The sequence below is a fragment of the Cherax quadricarinatus genome, chromosome 91, assembly GCF_038502225.1.
Source record: "Cherax quadricarinatus isolate ZL_2023a chromosome 91, ASM3850222v1, whole genome shotgun sequence".
In the NCBI taxonomy this organism is placed as follows: domain Eukaryota; kingdom Metazoa; phylum Arthropoda; class Malacostraca; order Decapoda; family Parastacidae; genus Cherax; species Cherax quadricarinatus.
Window position 1 is genome coordinate 13,441,902 of NC_091382.1, and position 20,535 is coordinate 13,462,436.

The 20,535-nt window shown below is 43.6% G+C and overlaps 2 protein-coding genes across 4 annotated transcripts in view; one reads left to right on the plus strand and one right to left on the minus strand.

Moving 5' to 3' along the window:
- The window catches only part of LOC138850954 (tyrosine-protein phosphatase Lar-like), a 654,087-nt gene that overhangs the window by 482,859 nt on the left and 150,693 nt on the right, over positions 1-20,535 (plus strand). The gene's annotated exons all lie outside the window — the stretch shown is intronic.
- Positions 1-20,535, minus strand: part of LOC128705099 (phosphatidylinositol phosphatase PTPRQ-like) — a 301,321-nt gene that overhangs the window by 122,313 nt on the left and 158,473 nt on the right. For both annotated transcript variants that reach the window (XR_011394592.1, XM_070104397.1), the window contains exons 3-4: positions 8,957-9,202; positions 5,320-5,607 (exon numbers count right to left, since the gene is read on the minus strand). Coding sequence is in view for 1 of the 2 variants with exons in the window: in XM_070104397.1 (XP_069960498.1) it covers positions 5,320-5,607; positions 8,957-9,202 (534 nt within the window). In the remaining variant the exon portion in view is untranslated. The remainder of the gene's footprint in view (positions 1-5,319; positions 5,608-8,956; positions 9,203-20,535) is intronic.

Genomic DNA, 20,535 nt, shown 5'->3' on the forward strand with positions numbered 1-20,535 from the left:
CTCGACAGATAATGGAGGATCACGTTTCCTATAGTTAAAATATGTTATGCTGGATTTAACTGTATTGGATTTGATCCTCCATTTTTGTTCCCAGATGGCTATCCTGTCGACTTCATTTTGTGTTCTGTGTGTAAGTGTATCTATATTGTCGTGAGTGATAAGTTGTGTAATGTCGTCTGTATAGGCTAGAGTGATGGAGTTGTGGTATGCAGGTGTTGGAATGTCATTAGTGTATAAAATGTAGAGGGTAGGGAAGAGAACAGATCCCTGGGGTACTCCGGCATTTAGTGTGAAGTAGTCAGAGTAACAGCCTTGAAATTTAATTCTCATAGTACGGTTGTCTAGGAAGTTGCAGAGGAGTTTACGAGTAGTGAGAGGCAGGTTAAAGTTAGTGCAGAGTTTGTGTTTGAGCCCTTCGTGCCAGACAGTGTCAAAAGCTTTTTCAACGTCTTTTGCAACCAGGGCTGTCCTGTTTCTTTGTTTTGTGTTTATGTGGATGTAGTTGAGAATGATGTTAATGGCATCCTGTGTGGATCTGTGAGTTATGAAGCCAAACTGGCCATCAGAAAGTAGAGAGTTGTGTTCCAGGTATCTGCGAAGGCGATGGTTGATTAGTTTTTCAAAGAGTTTTCCTAAAGTTTCAAGGAGGCTGATAGGGAGATAGTTTCTAGGGTCAGAGTGGTTTTTATTGGGTTTAGGAAGGAGGATAGCTGTAGCAGCTTTGAAGAGGGAAGGGAAGTATCCAGAGGCAAGGGAGGCATTGAGGAGGTTTGTGTAGGCACTAATGATAGAGTCAGGAAGGTGTTTCAGGATAATATGGTTTAGGCCAGAGGCACCAAGGGCCTTGGGAAGAAGGTGTCTGAGGAGAGTTTTAATGTCTATGTTGGTGAAAGGAGTGTCAAGTTCTTGGGAGGAGGTAAGAGAGTCCAGATTGATGTGGCTGTCTGGTGTTGTTTCGTGTGTGTGTGTAGTGTTCCAGTGTTCTATGTTCTGAATTTATTGGATCGCATTAGTGTGGGTTGGGTGAGGGTGGAAGATGTTCTCCCAGATGTGTTTGAAGATGTTAATAGCAGCCTGCAGGTCTGAGATGTGTGTGTTGTTGTGGGTGATGTGTTTGAATTTGTTGGTGGGAGTAGTGCCTCTGATTTTTTTGATAAAGTTCCAGAAGGCTTTGGTGTTTTTGATATGCTGTTAGTCTGCTTGTAGTATGAACTATGACCAGTGATTGTTGTGGTCTCGGTCTAGACTGTGTAGAATGTTGTTTCTGAGGTAAGTGAGATCTAATTGGACTTTATTAAATTTGTGTGTGTTGTAGAGGAAGCGGTTGTGGTAGCAGATACTTAGTCTTCTTGTTCTGATTGAGGGTTTGAAGGAATAATGAGTGGTGTGAGTTTTCTTTGGTATTGCGATGTTGACTGCTTGTGTAATGGTGATCTGGATGAGAGCAAGTTGAGTGTCATTGTCAGCGATGGGTTTGTTGTTGTAGTCATAGGTGAGGTTAGTATTATCTATGTGTTGTTTGTAGGCATCCCAGTCAGCATTCTTGTAGAAGAAGGAAGGTGTGGCTGGGATGAGGATAGGGTTGGAGGAGATGAGTAAGATGATGGGAATGTGATCAGAGCCTGTAATAGGGCCAGGTGATATGTAGTGTTGAAAGAGAGCTGGCTCGGTTTGCCAGAATGATGTCGGGTTTGCCTTGGCCAGTGTGCTTGTAGAAGGTGTTGAAGTCTAGGCGAAGGTGAACTAGGTGTTTGTGGTTTGTGAATTTGAGTAATTGGTGACCATGCTTGTTGTTACTGGCGTGATGAAAGGCGGTGTGTTTGGCATTCATATCAGCTAGTAGGTATGCTGGTGAGTTGGTGTAGTTGAAGACTAAGGAAAGGTGGTGTATGTTGAGATTAGTGTTTGGGCGAGCATAGGCGGTGAAAAAGATGAAGGGGAAAAGGTGGGTGTGTATTCTGATCGCAAGACAGTGTTGATGAATAAAAGGGATTGGGAGAAATTCATATTTTATGTTGGATTTGACAAGGATGGCAACCCCATCATGTGGATCATAGGGGGACTATAGTGCAGTATAACCATAATGGCGGATATGTTGAGGGGCTTTGAGGCCTCTCTGCTTCAAGGAGCTCGGCCAGAAGGTGTCTAATTGTAGGTTAAGAACGTACTTTGAACTGAATCACCTTAAACATGATTTAATGGTTTCGTCATACCAAAGTTAGTGTCAGGGGAGTTTAGATTAAAGCCCGTGATAGTGGTGCCATCGGTGGATGTGTGTTTGTAGGTGTTACGGACCCGTTTCCTGGAGGGCGAGGAAGAGATGGATCTGTTTTCATGTTCTTTGGTCTGTATATCAGAAGTTGGGGCAGGTTTAGGAATGAGTGGATTTTGTTTGGAGGGTGTGGAGTTGGACCTGGATGAAGTCTTGGATGTGGTGGAGGAGAGGTGGGCGATGGTGGATGCATAGGAAGTGGAAGCTTTGATAATGGAGGAAGAAGTGGGTAAAGAGGTAGCAGAAGTAGTTAAGAGGGGAAGGGGAGGAGGGGTGTTGGTAGGAGGGGTAGATGTGAAGAGGGGTAGGGGCAGAGGGGTGTGGTGGGAGTGAAGAGAGGTAGGGGAGGAGGAGAGCTGGAGGGTGTAGGAAGAGGGGAAATGGGAGAGGTTCTAGGGGGTTTAGAAGAGAAACAAGAAGGAGGGATGATTAGAGAGGGAAGATTGTTAGCAGACAAGATTAGGTTAAGGACATGTGAGTAGTCTGATTGGTAAGCTTGAGATATTAGAGTGGGCAGCAGTGGCGAGTTGACAGTTAGTTTTGTAGTCTAGTGTGGGTGTAGGCATAGAAAGAGAGGTATTTCTAGTCTGTATGTTGGTGTTTGATGTGTGTAGGGTAGAAGAGGTAGACCAAGTGCGTGGAGTAACCCAGGCATTGGGCGTAGGGGAGGGAGGTATAGGGATTGGGCTGCAGAGGGAGGGAGGTTGGCTTGCTCTGAGGGAGGAGAGAATGTCTTTTCTGGAGGGGCAGGAATTTGCAACTGCAGTGTATGACTCACTGCAGTTAGAACATTTAAGGGGGAGGTTGCAAGTATTCCTGAAGTGGCCAGTTACTGAACATCTAGAGCAGACTTGTGTGATGTGCATGTGTTTTTGTTGTGGCCGAATTTGTAGCATTTAAGACATTGTGTGATGGGGTGGATGTTCGGAGTGAAGAGAGTGTTTGAAGGAATGCAGATGGTCTTGGCAAGGATTCCTTGATTGAAGAGTATAGAGGCGTCAGAAGGAGTAGAACAGCGTATTTTGAGAATGGTAGAGTTTTCAGGTCTGTAAATATAGTCAACAGAGACTCTGTTCTTAGTACTGATATCTTTTATTAAGTCTTCTTTGTCTGTGTCATAGGCTGTCAGGAGAGAATACTCTGCATGTTTAGCAATGACTGTGCTTTTGGCACAGTGCTCAGGAGTCCAAATAATGGTGAAGCCTGTGCTGAGAAGTTTTTGTCTGGTATCAGTTGAGGTGTACGTTTCGTAGGAATGTTTGTCAAGAATGAGTTTGAAGCCTGAGATGGTTTTAAAAACTTTAAGTTGAGATGCACCAGTGATCTGATACAATAAATTTTCAGGACAGACAGTGGCATCAGGATTAGAGAATTTGAGGTTTAGAGAGAATGAATTGGATTTAGAAGAGGCAGAGGCAGGTGTGGGCGGTAGAGGGAGAGTGGAAGGGGGTTGGGAGGTGGAAGGAAATGAAGGCATCATTAAGTTATGTAAAGATGAATAAACAGTTTTGGAGGTGACAATCGGCCAAAAAGTGAGAGTACTCAGCTAGGCAAGTACACGTAAGTAGACACACGTACTTGCCTGGCGCAGGACACTGAGGAGGTGAACTGTAGCTTGATAGAGCACTATATATATATCCTGAGCGGTGGCGAGACTGGCAGTATGGCGTGCAGTCGACAGGCGTAGAGACATCAGGCAGCAACAGGCTTGTTGTCCAAGGTGTTTTCTCTTCTGTACCAAGATGCCATTGTGTTGCAGTGTCTGACAGAGTGAATATCAAAATGGTATACGATTTCAAGGGTGATGGACTGATTACATCATCTTCACATCTCTACTGCTCCTGCCTACTTTCTGTACTCGACTGAAGAAGCCTACTGTGTAGACGAAACGTTTCGGAATAAAGTTGCCTAAATGTTGCCTATGTGTCTCACCTTCCAACCTGTCGGTATTGAATACCATTTTGATATTCACACTATCAGACACTGTAACACAATGGCATCTTGGTACAGAGGAGAAAACACCTTGGACAACTTTTTCATGTGCAACTAATGTGATATTTTATTGTGGCAACGTTTCGCTCTCCAGAAGCTTTGTCAAGCCATTACCAACATTATTACAATCGACTGAAGAAGCCTACTGTGTAGGAGAATCGTTTCGGAATAAAGTTACCTAACTGTTGCCCATGTGTCTTACCTACCAACCTGTCGGTATTGTATACCATTTTGATATTCATACCTGAGCCTACTGTAGCTGGCTGCATCGGAGCCACTCTTCTTATCATACTTGAGTCTACTGCAGCTGGCTGCATCAGAGTCAGTCTTCCTATCATACCTGAGCCTACTGCAACTGGCTGCATCTGAGACACTCTTCCTGTCATGCCTGAGCCTATTGCAGCTGGCTGCATCAGAAGTATTCAAGCAGGTTGTCCAGTACTTCCCAGGAAGGCAAAGACAAGACAAGTCGAGTTAGGTCAAAATATGATAATTAATAGAGCGCTTTCTTCACTCATACTTAAACGTTTTTCCGTCTAATTTTTGTGTTGTTATGAGCATTGTGAAAGTTTTCAACAGGATATTAGCACATAGGTAAGTTATTAGAGGCATTTCACTTGCAACATGATGTGCAACAACTGTCAGGTTGGTGTCTTCACGAAGACAATGTTAGTCAACAGTGTCAAGTCAAAATGCTCAAACTCTTCTTAAATATTTTCTTCTTCCAGTGAGAATATGTTGCATAATGTTCTTGAAGCGTTGTTTAGCAGTTACTTTATAACAGGAAATAAGTTTTTAATGACTCAATATATTATCTGTGTTTTGAATTTTAATGAAAGATGATATATAAATGAACAATACTTAAAATTATATTTTTCCAATAGCTAAAAATCCTCACTTTATATCTCCATTTCGACTTAAAATTAGTATTTAAGATGTTTATATTACATAAGAATACCTATATTTATCTCAGTTACAGATGAAAGTTTGTCCAGCATCTTCTATAATTATCATTTAATTGTGAAATATATCAAAATTAGACAAGGTAAACTTACTTTCCTGAGATGTAACATTCCAGCAACTTGTGGACGGACCATAACCAGCGTCTGTATATGATGCAACTTCTGCTGTGACGTTGGTATAGGGAGAAAAGTCGCGCAGTCTGATGTGATTACCCATGTTAGTGGTGACATCTGAACCAGCTTCATCACTCCACAAGACGTCCCATGACCAGCTGATGTTGTGGTTTGTAATTGCACAATTAATATATGCGTCTTGCCAGTACAGCGTCATAGCTGTGCTCGTGATGTCATCAAACCAGCAACTTTGTGGTGGTGGCGGCACTGTGGAAAAACGTTATAACGAGTGAAAAAAAAAGATAATGTACCCGTACCGCCTTATGATTAATTAAAAATATATAAATTGATGTTTCCATTAAAGTTGAGACTGTGAGAAGCTGCAAGAAATGTTTAATAATATAGGATGGTAATATGCCAAGATTTAATTATTGTAAAATAATGAATAAAATATATAATTAATGAACTGCACAGTCATATAATACAGTCAGGATGTTATTACAAACATGTAGGTAAACAACACCAAAGACAAACACTACAGAAAGTAAACAGGGAAAGATCAGAATGCAAACACAATGAAAGGGAAACACTTTCGAAAGTAATCACCATGGAAGGTAAATGACATTGACGATAAACAACATGGAAGGTAAACAACATAGTAGGCAAACAACATGATGGTATGTAAACAACATGGTAGGTAAACAACATGGAAGGTAAACAACATGGAAGGTAAACAATATGGTAGGTAAACAACATGATAGGCAAACAAAATGGAAGTAAACAGCTTGGTAGGTAAACAATATGATAGGTAAACAACGTGTGGAGAAAATTTCTCCAGGAGAGGGGTATCAGTCCCTTTCAGCCCTTTTCAGCCCTTTCAACCTTTTCAGCCCCTCTCAGAAATGGCAGTGGTGTCTTGCTTGCTTTTGTATCAACAGTTTATAATTGATTCCAGATGCAATACCAGCGTGTATCATAGTCACACGACTTCCTTGCAAGAAACCACTGTTGCAAAGAATGTGGATTAATAAGAGATAATCGATTTCTTTCCTTAGCAGGACAATTAAGGAAAATCCTGCAACCATTTATCACCATGTTAAAGACAGCATACACTGACATCTATGCCCAGATAGCAAGAATCAAGTATTCTGCATTCCTACATGGTAGAAGTTTGCCAAGCAAGGGAAACATGCTTGACCTGTATATCTTTTGTGAGTGGAGATGCCCAGGGCAAAGGGTCGACGGAGGGCACCGCTGGGCAGATTGCTTTTAAACAGCATGAAGAACGAGACTACTCGTGCTTCATGCTGTAATAACAAAGACACTAGTGATCACATGTTTTGTTAATAAAAGAATCTCCACGGACACAGCAGAACAATTACAGAGAAGTGTGATCAGCTTCCTGTAATGACATCACTGTGAAAAAGACAAATCATGTGGAACATAGTGTACTCAGTCTGAGTATTCTCAGACTGAGTGGAAAACCTAGACATCCAAGGACATTTCAACTTCTATCAAGTCACTAATATCTGTCAAACGTTCATCCATCACCATAGCTCTACGCAGTTCCTGTGTCACAAGGGGTTCAAAATCATCCTATAGTTAGCAGTCAGGTATGGGCTGTTGAACCCAAACAGGTAATTAGAAAAAATCTCAGTTTCTGACATGTGCTGAGTAACACCCCTAAGGGTAATTATACTTATACAACCAATTTGGTTCAAACAGCTGAAGTGCAGTTGTATCGTCGGCTCCAAGAATGTTCTGGAAGCGGCTGTGGAATGTTGAGTCGTCATCAAGCTAAGTCTTATTTACACTTTACAATATTTGACATTGCTAAAACCCCACAACATTCAAGGTAAACAACATGGAAGGTAAACATTATCGAAAGTAAGGAACATGGAAGGTAAACATGAAAGACAAACAGCCTGGAAGATAAACAACATGGAATGTAAGCAACATGGAAGGTAAACAAAGTGGAATGTAAAAAATGTAAATGTAAACAAAATGAAAAGTTTGCAACATGGAAGATAAACAACATGAAAGGTAAACATGGAAGGTCAACAACAGATGAACAACATAAAAGAAAGAACAACATAGCACAAAAACACAATAGAATTTAAAACCCACTGAAAATAAACTTTATGGAACCAATACAACATAGAATGTAAAGAATAAAGGAGAAAAGAGGAAAAGAGTTTGGTAGGTGAATACAGTCGCAGGTAAACTGCAAGGCAGGTTCACAACATGGAAGGTAAACACTATGGTAGACAACATGGAAGGTAAACACTGTGGAAGACAACATGGAAGGTAAACACTGTGGAAGACAACATGGAAGGTAAACACTATGGTAGACAACATGGATAGTAAACACTATGGTAGACAACATGGAAGGTAATCACTATGGTAGACAACATGGAAGGTAATCACTATGGTAGACAACATGGAAGGTAAACACTGTGGCAGACAACATGGAAGGTAAATACTGTGGTAGACAACATGGAAGGTAAACAATGCAGTATACAACATGGAAGGTAAACACTGTGGTAGATAACATGGTAGGTAAACACTATGGTAGACAACATGGAAGGTAAACACTATGGTAGACAACATGGAAGGTAAACACTATGGTAGACAACATGGAAGGTGAAAACTGTGCTAGACAACATGGAAGGTAAACACTATGGTAGACAACATGGAAGGCAAACACTATGGTAGACAACATTGAAGGTAAACACTGCAGTAGACAACATGGAAGGAAAACACTATGGTAGATAACATGGAAGGTAAACAATATGGTAGACAACATGGAAGGTAAACACTGTGGTAGACAACATGGAAGGCAAACACTATGGTAGACAACATTGAAGGTAAACACTGCAGTAGACAACATGGAAGGTAAACACTATGGTAGATAACATGGAAGGTAAACAATATGGTAGACATCATGGAAGGTAAGCACTGTGGTAGATAATATGGAAGGCAAACACTATGGTAAACAACATGGCAGGTAAGTGCTGTGGTAGACAACATGGAAGGTAAACATTATGGTAGACAACATGGAAGGTAAACACTGTGGTAGACAACATGGAAGGCAAACACTATGGTAGAAAACATGGAAGGTAAACACAGTAGTAGACAACATAGAAGATAAACGCTGTGGTAGACAACGTGGAAGGTAATGCTAGGTAGACAACGTGGAAGTTAAATGCTCTGGTAGACAATATAAAAAGTAAACACTATGGTAGACAACATGGAAGGTAAATGCTGTGGTAGACAACATGGAAGGTAAATGCTGTGGTAGACAACATGGAAGGTAAACACGATGGTAGACAACATGGAAGGTAAACACTATGGTAGACAACATGGAAGGTGAAAACTCTGGTAGGCAACATGGAAGGTAAACACTTTGGTAGACAGCATGGAAGGTAAACACTCTGGTAGACAACATGGAAGGTAAACACCAAGGAGGAAAAAACACTGTAGAAGATAACCAACATAATATGAGCTCTATAGAGAGTAAACAAGATGAAAGGTAAACAATTTGAGAAGTAAATGTCAATTAAGGTAAATAGCTTTGCTGTAGGAGAGAGAGTAAACACTGCACCTGACATATTACCTGTGTCCAGTGTTGTAGCGCTGCTGTATGTTACTAGCGACTCGTCCTGGTACACAGATATCAGAGTTATAATATAAGCTGTACAAGGTTGTAAGTTGTTAATTACGACTGAGGTTCCATATATTACTTGAGTGTCACTACCAGCAGTCACGGTGTAGTAGAGAGGAGGTTCATCAGGTGGATCCCATGTCACAGTGAGACTTGTAGCACTTGCCGTCACTGCCACGTTCTGTGGTGGACCGCGGCCTGAGACACATAATATTTTAAACATGTTGTTTATAATGTTAATGTTAAAATAGAAATAAAACATTTATAAATGAGAGACGTAGTTAATGATAATATAATTAAATGTACTTCATTAATATTCAGAAATTATTTCTTATATAAGAAAAAAGTATTATCTCTCATAATTGGTCATTCGATGCCTGACTACGGTGGAGTGCGGTTGTGCTCAGCACCCCTCTGCTGTTTTTCAGGCGAGCTACCACAGTACATCAACAACCATTGAGTAGTGTGGACGTGCGCTGCTCATTTTGGGATATCAAAATGGCTGAACATACAGTACGGAGAGTAAATACTATCTGCATAGAGCTGGTTCGTGGTACGTTAAGTGGAGATACGATGAACGTACTTCTCCCTAACATCATCAGGGACACATATGGTATCCCCAACGAGGAATTATATGGCGTCGCTCTTAATGGTTTGACAAGAATCTTCGTGAAATTTCTGAGAGCCGGCTTCTACACAAGAATTGTCGAGCAGTACCAGGAACAACGCATGAGTGTGAATTCAGCGATGGATGTTGTGTTACATGATGTTTCTAAGTACTTCACATGGGTGAAGGTACGGAATGTACCCTTCGAGGCTACGGCGTATGGACTACAGGAGTTTTTTCGCAGTTATGGGACAGTGCATTCTGCAACCATGGGGATATGGAGGGATGGTCCGTATGAAGGAATGCCGGAAGGTTCTTACACCCTTAAAATGTCTTTAACAAGGCCTATACCATCCTATGTAACGATGACCGGTTGTAGAACACAGGTTTATGTGTACTATGCGGGTTAGAGAAAAACATGTCGTCTGTGCAGCTCTTATGAGCACATGGCAGCCCAGTGTCCTAGGAGGCGGGCTCCTCGAATTCTGGAAACGCCGATTGTGATTCAACAGTCGTGTGATTTGGTGCCTGGCTCTGTTGCCTCGGGAGGCCGGAGGCCTGATCTCTGGAGCGAGGAGGTCGACCGGGAGGTGGCAGAGGAGGAGACGTGTGTCACTATCCCAGGGGAGTCGGGGGAGTCGAAGGTGTTATCTGAGGAGTCTTTAGTCCAGGAAGCTTCGACTCAGGAGGGTTTACTGGCAGATGTCATCAAGGATTTTTTGGATGGGGATGAGCCCGGTGCAGAAGGTGTCCTCAGTTTATGTGAAGTTGGAGAGCTGGAGGGACAACAAATTGTGGAGAAAGACTTGAGTAAGAAAAGGCTGGAGCGTGTGGTGGCCGTGGAGGTACACCAGGAGGATTCGTATGAGGGTGAGATGTGTGTAAGTGGAAGTTCTAGAAAAAGAACTGCGGCATCAGAGATAGACGAGGTTATTACCCCGGGGCAGAGGCCGGGGAAGAAGTCATGGGCAGCGGTTGTGGAGCCGATGCCACATAGTGGTAGAGGTGCGCCTGAGTTGCACAGTGGGAGAGGGAGGGGGGAGGTGACTGCACAGGATAACTCGAGTGGAAAGGGAATACGTAATGTGAAAAGTGCAGCGAGTAAATCCCAGCGGCATAGGGGAAAGCCGCCACTTCTATAATTTTCAGAAGTGTCACGCTTAATGTCAATGGACTTAAGACTGAGGTTAAGAAAGTTTGGTTGGAGTCGTTTTTACGGCGGTTTGATGTAGATATTTGCTTTTTGCAAGAGCATAATCATAGGGCTGGTTGTGTGTTGTGGTTAAAAGGATATCGGATGTATGTTACCAGTGGTTTGCAATTGAAAGGTGGGGTAGCAGTGGCGATAAAGGAGACCAGCCCCTTGCGTGTCATCGGCTGGGAAGAGGGGGGGGGTGGGAGGGTCGTGAGGGTGGATGGTGTCTGGGGTGAGAGTCGAGCTAGTTTTGTAGGAGTTTACATGCCAGCAACTAGCAATACCAGGGTAAAAGTAGATTTTGTCAGAGAGGTATTGCTGTATCACTTGAGAGGTTTGCCTGCTATAACAGTAATAGGTGGTGATTGGAATTGTGTGATTAGGAGTGGTGATGTCGAACCGAGAGGGGCGGGTTGTGTGCTGAGTGTGCTGAGGGATGTATTGCGAGATATTGGGGTTGTTGATGTGGTGGGGAGGGGGGGATACCTAGTGGAGCACACGTTCGTCCGTAGGGGATATGAAGCGCGATTGGACAGAATTTATATTAAGCAGGGTATAGATGTTGTGACGGTGCAAACCTTCGATGTGGGGTTTTCGGATCACAGGGCGGTAATAGCAGATTTGAAGTGGGATGGAGTGGTGCGTATTTATTCTGGGTACTGGAAATTAAATGTAAGGCTTCTTAAGGAGGAGGAGGAGGAGGGGCCTTTTTTCAGTGATTGGTGGTTGCCTTTTTGGGAGGCTAGGGACAGGGAGATAGATCTGTTAGATTGGTGGGAAATGCAGGCAAAACCGGGAATAGCGAATTTTTTTAAGGTTAGGGGACGGGAAGAGGCGAGGTGGCGTTTTGGGTTGCAAAATTATCTGGTGGGACAGTTGCAAGATTGTTATGTTGGGGGAGGTGGTAGGAGGGATGACATGGACAGTCTGCGGAGCAGGATCGCTGAATTACACAATGATAGGTTTGATGCAATTAGGGTTAGGGCGGGGTTAGAGGATGTATTGTGGGGTGATAAGCCGTCTGGGTTTGTTTTACGTAAATTTAGGGACCGACAGAGTGTAACCACCATTCTACAATTGGAGACAAGCCCTGGGGTGGGAGGGTATCCAGTGGGTCGAGTCCTATCCAATACGGAAAGTATGAGTCTCTATGCTGATAGTTGGTTTAGGGAGAAATGGAGTTGGAGGGAGGGGGGTTCCTGGGAGGGTATTTTTGAAGGGGGGTTCCATAGCATTTTAAGTGAGCAGGATAGAGTGGGGTTGGAGGTTGGTATAAGTGAGGTTGAGGTGGAAGAAGCAGTTTTCGGGATGAGTACCGGGAAAACACCAGGGATAGACGGTATACCAAATGATTTTTATAGAGCACATTGGGGGTGTATTAGGCAGTGCTTTGTTAGGCTATTGGATCATATGTTAACTAGTGGGAAGTTGGGCACATCGCAAAGTACGGGTGTCATAGTTTTGGTGCCAAAGAAGAGGGGGGGTAGAGAGTTGAGTGCTTACCGAGCAATATCTTTGATGTGTGCAGATTACAAGGTTTTTGCGAAAATTTTGGGTAATAGACTGAAGAAGGTCATGGGGTCGGTGATACATGGGGGACAATTTGGTATCCCGGGGAGGAGTATGCGGGTAGGTCATGGACGTATTCGGGATTTCCTTGAGGGTAGTAGTAAGGGAGGTATTCTAGGTCTGGATTGGGAGAAAGCTTATGATTATGTGGATAGGGAATTTTTGTTTGAGAGTATGGTGAGAATGGGTTTTGGAGGGAGGGTGGTTGGATGGGTGAGGACATTGTATGAGAATGCATCGATGAGAGTACAGGTAAATGGTAGGTTGGGTAGTTCAGTAAGCATGGGGAGGGGTTTAAGGCAGGGGTGTCCACTCTCCCAAATACTCTTTCATTCGTCTCTCGACCTCCGGGGAGAGAGGACGCACGGCTAGTAGCTACACCTGCCCTCTGGTGGTGACCTTTAGCAACTAGAAGACAAAATGGCGTACCGAGTGGGACAAAGGATTAACACTGTTTGTATACAGCTGGTACGTGGCACGCTTACTGGAGCAACAATGCATACATTGCTACCTGCGATCATCAGGGACGCCTATGGTGTCCCCAACGAGGAAGTATATGGTGTTGCCTTGAATGGGATGACCAGAGTATTCCTAAAACTGAATCGTACCGGCGTCTACGACAGACTTGTTGAAGAGTATCAGGAGAGGAAGGTGACGGTGAACTCGGCAGTGGACGTCGTTATGCATGACGTATCCAGATACTATACGTGGGTGAAGGTCAGGAATGTCCCTTTCGAGGCGACGGCGTATAGTATACAGGAGGTATTCAACAACTACGGTAAAGTTCATTCGGCAACGATGGGAGTATGGACAGAAGGGCCATATAAGGGACGACCTGAGGGCTCTTATACCCTCAAAATGACGTTGGCTAGGCCTATACCGTCCTACGTCATGTTGGTGGAGTCCAGGACGCAGGTTTTTGTACACTATGCCGGCCAGAGAAAGACCTGTCGACTTTGTGGCTCATATGATCATATGGCAGCTCACTGTCCTAGAAGGCAGCCTACCAGGGCTCCTGGTACGTTGGCAGTGGAGCAGAGACCATGTGAGTTGATGCCTGAGTTGGGAGAGGTGGAACCAGTGACGAGTGGTCGATGGAGTGAAGAGGTAGAACGGGAAGTATCGACGGTCGGTACCTGTGTTACCATCCCAGAGGTGACAGGGGAGGGGCCCCCATCGCCTGAGGGACGGGTGGACGTGGAAGAGTCTACCCAGGAGAAGTTGCTGGATGCGGTGCTGAAGGAGTTCTTCGACGAGACGGTGGCCGGGGAGGATGGTCCTGAGAAGTCAAGTGAGATACAGCTGATGGTTGAGCAGCAGGAACAGGTGAAGGGTTCGAGGAATGCCAGAGAGGACATGGAAGTGGTGGTGGAAGTCCATCAGGAGGACGTGCAGGAAGTAGATTTGTGTGTGAGTGAGAGCTCACGAAAAAGGACTGCGGGTGCTTTTGACCTCGATGAGGTTTTAACACCTGGGCAGAGACCCGGGAAGAAGTCATGGGTAGTTGTAGGGGAAAAGGTAGGCAGGGGAGGGGGTGTACCGGGGAAGATCAGTGGGGGGGGGCAAGGAGGGGCTGGAGGCCAGGTTAGAAAAAAGGATAAAAATGGTACAGGTACTGAGAAAGGTGAAGTGAGTAAGATACAGCGGCATAGGGGTAAGCCCCCTCTTCTAGCAAATTCAAGTGTGTCACAATAAATGTCAATGGGCTTAAATCTGAGGTAAAAAGGGTTTGGTTAGAGTGGTTTTTACGAAGGTTTGATGTGGATGTATGTTTTTTGCAGGAGCATAACCATAGGTTAGGGAGTGAATTGAGTTTGAGGGGTTATAAAATGTTTGTCAGTAATGCTTTGCAATTAAAAGGAGGGGTAGCAGTAGCTGTAAAGGAGACCAGCCCATTGCGTGTCATGGGTTGGGAGGAGGGGGGAGGGGGGAGGGGGGAGGGTTGTAAGGGTAGATGGGCACTGGGGGGTGAGGAGAGTATGTTTCATTGGTGTATATATGCCAGCATGTAACAATGTTAGAGTTAAAGTTGATTTTGTACGTGATGTTTTGATGTATTATTTGCGGGGTTTACCTTCCATAACTGTAATTGGAGGTGATTGGAACTGTGTGATTAGGTATGGGGATGTGACGCCGAGGGGGGCAGGATGTGTTTTGGGTGCACTACGGGATGTGTTGAGGGATGTAGGTGTTGTAGATGTGGTGGGCAGGGGGGAGTATGGGGTGGAGCACACGTTTATTCGTGGGAATTATGGGGCGAGGTTAGATAGGATATATGTGATGCAGGGGATTGGTGTGGAGAGAGTGAGGGCTTTTGATGTCGGTTTTTCGGATCACAGGACGGTGATAGCTGATCTGCGGGTGGATGGTATAGTTCGCATATATGCTGGGTATTGGAAATTGAATGTGAGGCTTCTGCAGGAGGGGGATGAAGGCTCATCCTTTGAGGAATGGTGGAGACATTGCTGGGAGGGTAGGGATGGTGGGATGGATTTGCTTGACTGGTGGGAGATGCGAGCAAAGACAGCAATAGCAGAGTTTTTTAGGATACGTGGAAAGGAACAGGCAAGGTGGAGATATGGTTTGCAAAACTACCTGGAGGGACAGTTGAATGCTGTTTATGACGGGGGGGGAAGGGAAGATGTGCGAGGTGAGGTGGATGGCTTAAGGAGTAGGATTGAAGGATTACATAATGAAAGGTTTAACGCGATTAGAGTTAGGGCAGGATTAGAGGAGGTGTTAAAGGGTGATCGACCATCAGGTTATGTCCTGAGAAAATTTAGGGAAAGGCAGATGGTGACTACCATAGCGCATCTAGTGGTCGCTGATGGAGGGGGGGGGGGTTATGTGGTGGGTCAAGGTCTTACTGATACAGATGATATTAGTGGTTATGCTGATTATTGGTTTAGGGAGAAATGGAGGAGGAACAAGGAAGTTGTCAGTGAGGAGGTATTTGGGGTTATGCAGAATACTATTGTATTGGGACAAGAGGAACAGGAAATGCTGGAGGGTAGTATTAGTGAGGAGGAGGTGGGGGAGGCGGTTTACGGGATGAGTCAGGGTAAGACGCCGGGCATTGATGGAATACCGAATGATTTTTATAGAGTTTATTGGGAATGCATTAGGTATGGGTTAGTGGAAGTCTTGAATCATATGTGGAGCAGTGGGAGGATGGGGAAGACCCAGAAAACAGGGATCGTTGTGTTGGTGCCGAAGAAGAAGGATGGGAAAGTATTGAATGATTATAGAGCAATATCCTTAATGTGTGCAGATTATAAAATTTATGCTAAAATTCTGGGCAATAGACTGAAGAAGGTTCTAGGATCAGTGGTACATGGGGGACAGTTTGGCATTCCGGGAAGAAGTATGAGGGACGGGCATAGTCAAATAAGGGATTTTATTGAGGACTGCACCGGAGGGGGAATACTTGGATTAGATTGGGCTAATGCGTATGATTGTGTGAATAGGGATTTCTTAAAAGTTTGTTTGGAACAGCTGGGTTTGGGGGAGAAGGTGGTGAGATGGGTGCAAACCTTGTATGAGGGAGCAGTTATTAGGGTACAGGTTAATGGTAAGTTGGGGGACCCAGTACTGATGGAGAGAGGTTTGAGGCAGGGCTGTCCACTCTCTCAGTTATTGTTTGCCTGCGTACAGAATCCATTTTATGGGCTGGTGGATGAGGTGATGATTGAACATGGGATTAGGGGGATTGTGGGGTACGTAGATGATACTACCGTGCTGGTAAGGCATGAGGAAGATCTAAGGAAAGTTGGTGGAATCATTCAGATTTTTGGGGACGCCACGGGCATGAGAGTTAATTTAATGAAGTCGAGACTATTAGAGGTGGGGGATTGGGTGGGAGGGGGCTTGGGGGAGGGGTTGGGATGGTCAGTAGTGGACAGAATTAAGGTTTGTGGAATATGGTACATGGCGGAAGTGCAGGAAAGTAGGAAGATAAATTCGGAATTAGTTACGAGCAGGGTTTTGGGTAGGCTAGGAGGCTTAAGGGCTAGGGATGTAACATTACAGCAGAGAGTTTTAGTGGTCAACTCTCTGGTGTATAGTAAGGTGTGGGCAGTGGCTGAGGTGTTCCCTTTAAGAGCAGAGGATATTGCAGAAATCCAGAGGAAGGTTCTAAGGTATGTGTGGGGGTTTGGGAGGGCATGGTTGAGCAAGGACGTGGTGATGACGGAGGGGAGACGTGGGGGTCTTGGCCTGATGTCATTGGGTCATAGAGTAATGGCTTTATATATTAAACAAAGATATATTCGGACTGGGGGGAATAGAGGAGTCAGGGTAGGTAGGGTAATGGAGGATGCACGAAGATGGTGGTGTGGAAGGGATTTGAGGTATTGTGAGGATATGTTGAGGGTTTTATTACATGTTAAACAGGTGTCCACGTTTAAGGTCAAACGAATGGTGGGTGCTGTGGTAGGCAAGGGTGTCTTACAGGGACTTGCTGTATATCCAACATATGACTGGATAAGCATATGGAGGAAGTTTGGTTTGCTTAGAATACCAGCGAGGGTACGAGAGTTAGTATATCGTTTTCTGATGGGAATATTGGCCTCTAGGGATGTGTTATATAAAATGGGTCTTGTGAGAGAGGACTCATGCTTGCATTGTGGGGACATCGAAACGGCCTTTCATGCGGTATATTTTTGTCCCTCTTTGGAGGGGGTGAGGTTATGGATGGTGAGAGTTATCAGATTTTTTTGGGGGGGGGCAATGGCCATTCCTACGGGCCTTAATGTTGGATGTAACTGGGGTGCCGGGTGATGTGGGTAGAGCCTTAATGTATGTTATGACGGATTATTTACATGTATCTTGGGGGATGAGGGAGGTTAGGGGAGAGTTGAGGATAAAAGCGTTAGCAGCGAGATTTTATAGAACTATGTGTAGGAATAGGCAAGTCTATGGTGGGAGGTGGGTAGTTAGCTTTTCGGAGGGTTACCGGAATCTCACTGTGGGGGGCCTTCTTCTCATGAACCCAGGGGGCAGGCAAAGGGTTGGTCTCCTACCGGGGGATACATGAGGGTGGGTTGGTTTAGGCTTCTTTGTAGTGTGGATGGTGGGAGGGTTATGAATAGAGTGGAAGGGTGATGAATGAGGATTTGGAATCTATGGTTATGTTCACTGCATACAGGATAACCTTAAAAACCATGATGACTAAACCTTGGGATCTCGGGTTTAGAGCAGAATGATGTTAAGATAAGCACACAAGTTAACTTGATCGTTGTATAACTTATGTTTGTGAAGTGCTGTGACCCTGCACAGTTATTTTGTGGGAAAAATTTTCTGCTATGTTTTATATATGAAATCATGATCTTTGGTTTAGTCAATTTTATAATCACATATAATGACACCTTTTTCTATGTACCTAATCATGTTATGTAATGATATATGAATTATAATGGATAGTGAGGTATTAGGTTAGGAGTGGGCAATTTTATTGTGTGATGCCCTTAATGGGATTTCTATGAGATTGTAAACTGGTTTTGTTCAATGGAGTTTTTGGGGAAAAAACAAGGATGGAACATGTACGAACTTGTATGTCAATATTTTTAATTATGACTACTGTATGTGCATGAGGAATTTTTATTCCCATGATAACGCTCAGTATAATAACATTGATAATAGGGAAAAGGGGGGGGGGGTAGTATGTGCCGGCACGAAGTAAGTGCGGCGAGTCTTTAGGCAATGAGAATTATAATTATATGCTAATTATTTGTTTATATATTATCTTTTAGACTGTTTATATAAAAAAAAAAAATCAGCAATGATGTACTAGTGTTTCAAATAGGGAGATAAGGTTTTTATGTCCTGTAACTAGACAGTTTTGATACCTTATGTTAGGATTTTGTTAGTTGTATGGGTTGTACTTGCGTATATAATGTTATGTCTTTTACTTGAGGGTGTTTCCTGCCCAGTGTTTATGTGGGGAGTTTCATTGTGAGATGTATCAATGTAATGTTTATTGTAGGCTTAGGTTTGCATAATGTTTAAATTAATGTTCTGTATAATTTTAATTTTTGTATGTTAAATAATATTTGTTGTGCACTTTGTGCAAGGGGTCTAATTGTACAGAGTTGTGGGGGATTTATGTGGACACAGACATAAAATTTTTGAGTTTTTGGTTTTTGCTAATTTTTTTTTTGTTCGGTGCTGGAGCTCTCTCGCTCTTTATTATGTTAAGAGTTTCCTGCTATTTGCGGGAAGTATTAATGTGGTATGTCTTTGCAATTTTATTGTAGGGTTAGGTTAGCTTTTGTTAATTATTGTAATGTATAATTTTATCCTTCGTATGCTGCATCATATCATCTGTGTACTTTGTGCAAGGAGGTTTTACTGTACTGTATAATAGGCATGATTTGTAGGTTTAGAATTTGTTGATGTTTTTTCTGAGCAGGTGTTATCCTGTTCGTTTCATTGTTCGGTGATGGTATATTCTTTAATACAATATGAATGTAACACTTGTGGTATGCTATGGGGTTGATGGTAGGTCATTGTATTTTCAAACGGTTAATAATTGTGTTCTTTTATTTATTTATATCTTGTACTGTGTCCTTTTAAATAAAATATAAAAAAAAAATACTCTTTGCATGTATGCAGAATCCTTTCTATGTTCTGGTTGATGGTGGGATGGGAAGGATGGGGGAGAGAGGTGGATTTTGTGGGAATATTGTTGGTTATGTAGATGATACAACTGTTTTACTTAATGAGATAGAAGATTTAAGTAAAGTGGGAAGGGTAATTGAGATTTTTGGGAATGCTACTGGGATGAGAGTTAATAAGCAGAAATCACGGTTGCTGGAGGTAGGCAATTGGGTAGGAGGGACCTTGGGGGAGGAGTTTGGATGGATAACTGTAGATAGGCTAAAGATTTGTGGGATTTTGTATTTAGCAGATGTACAGGAGAGCAGGAGGGTTAATTCAGAAATGGTAATGGACAGAGCTTTGAGTAGGCTCAGGAGTCTAAGGGCCGGGGATGTAACCTTGCATCAAAGGGTTGTGGTGGTAAATACGCTGATTTATAGTAAGGTGTGGCGAGTGGCGGAAATTTACCCCTTAAGAAGTCAGGATATTATGGAATTACAAAGAAGAGCCTTAAGGTATGTGTGGGGTTTTGGGAGGGCGTGGTTGGGTAAAGATGTGGTAATGACTGCGGTAAGACAGGGAGGATTGGGATTGATGGCATTAGGGTCTAGGGTGAAGGCGCTATATGTGAAGCAGAGGTATATTCGGGCAGCGGGGTAAAGGGGTTTTCAGGTGGGGGAGGTGATGGGGGATATCCGCAAATGGTGGGGTGGCAGGGACTTAGTGGAGTGTGAAGATATGTTGCGGTTTATGTTAAAGGGTACGCAATGTTAAAAAACTCAAGGTAAAACGGTTAGTGGGTGTGGGTCGTCGTCAGGAATCAATGCAAGGGATGGCAGTGTATCCCACATATGATTGGAGAGTGATATGGGTGGAATTTAGTAAATTAAGAATACCGGCAAGAGCGAGGGAATTAGTATATAGATTTCTTATGGGGACGTTAGCATCGAAAGAGGTGCTAAGACGAATGGGTTTTGTGAGAGAGGCATCATGCGGTTTTTGTGGGGATGTTGAAACGGCTTTTCATGTAGTATATTTTTGTTCTGCTTTGGAGGTGGTAAGATTGTGGTTGAAGAGGGTTTTCTTTTTATTGGGGGGGGACAGATATCAACCCTCAGGGCTTTAATGTTAGATATGGGAGGGGTACCCAAAGAGGTGGGGAGGGCTCTCAGATACGTAATAGTTGATTACTTGCATGTTTCTTGGGGGATGAGAGAGGTGGAGGGAAACATTAGGATAAAAGCGTTGGCGGCGTGTTTTTATAGGACAGCATGTAGGAACAAACAATTATATGGGGAAAGGTGGGTAATTAGTTTTCCGGAGGGATATCGTGAACTTACTGTTGAACGTCTACTCCGTTTGGTGACGGGGTGAGAGGCAAGGGGTTGGTCTCTTCAGTGGTGTGTCCTCTTGGAGTGATTGGAAGCCTGATGAGGAAGGTTGATTGGTTTGCAAGGTGGTAGATGTGGGTAAAGTTTTTTTGCAGGGAGCCGTCGGGGGCTCCGGGGTATGTAGACCTTTATGAATTTGTAAAATCACAGAGTCAAAAGTAGTATGTGATTT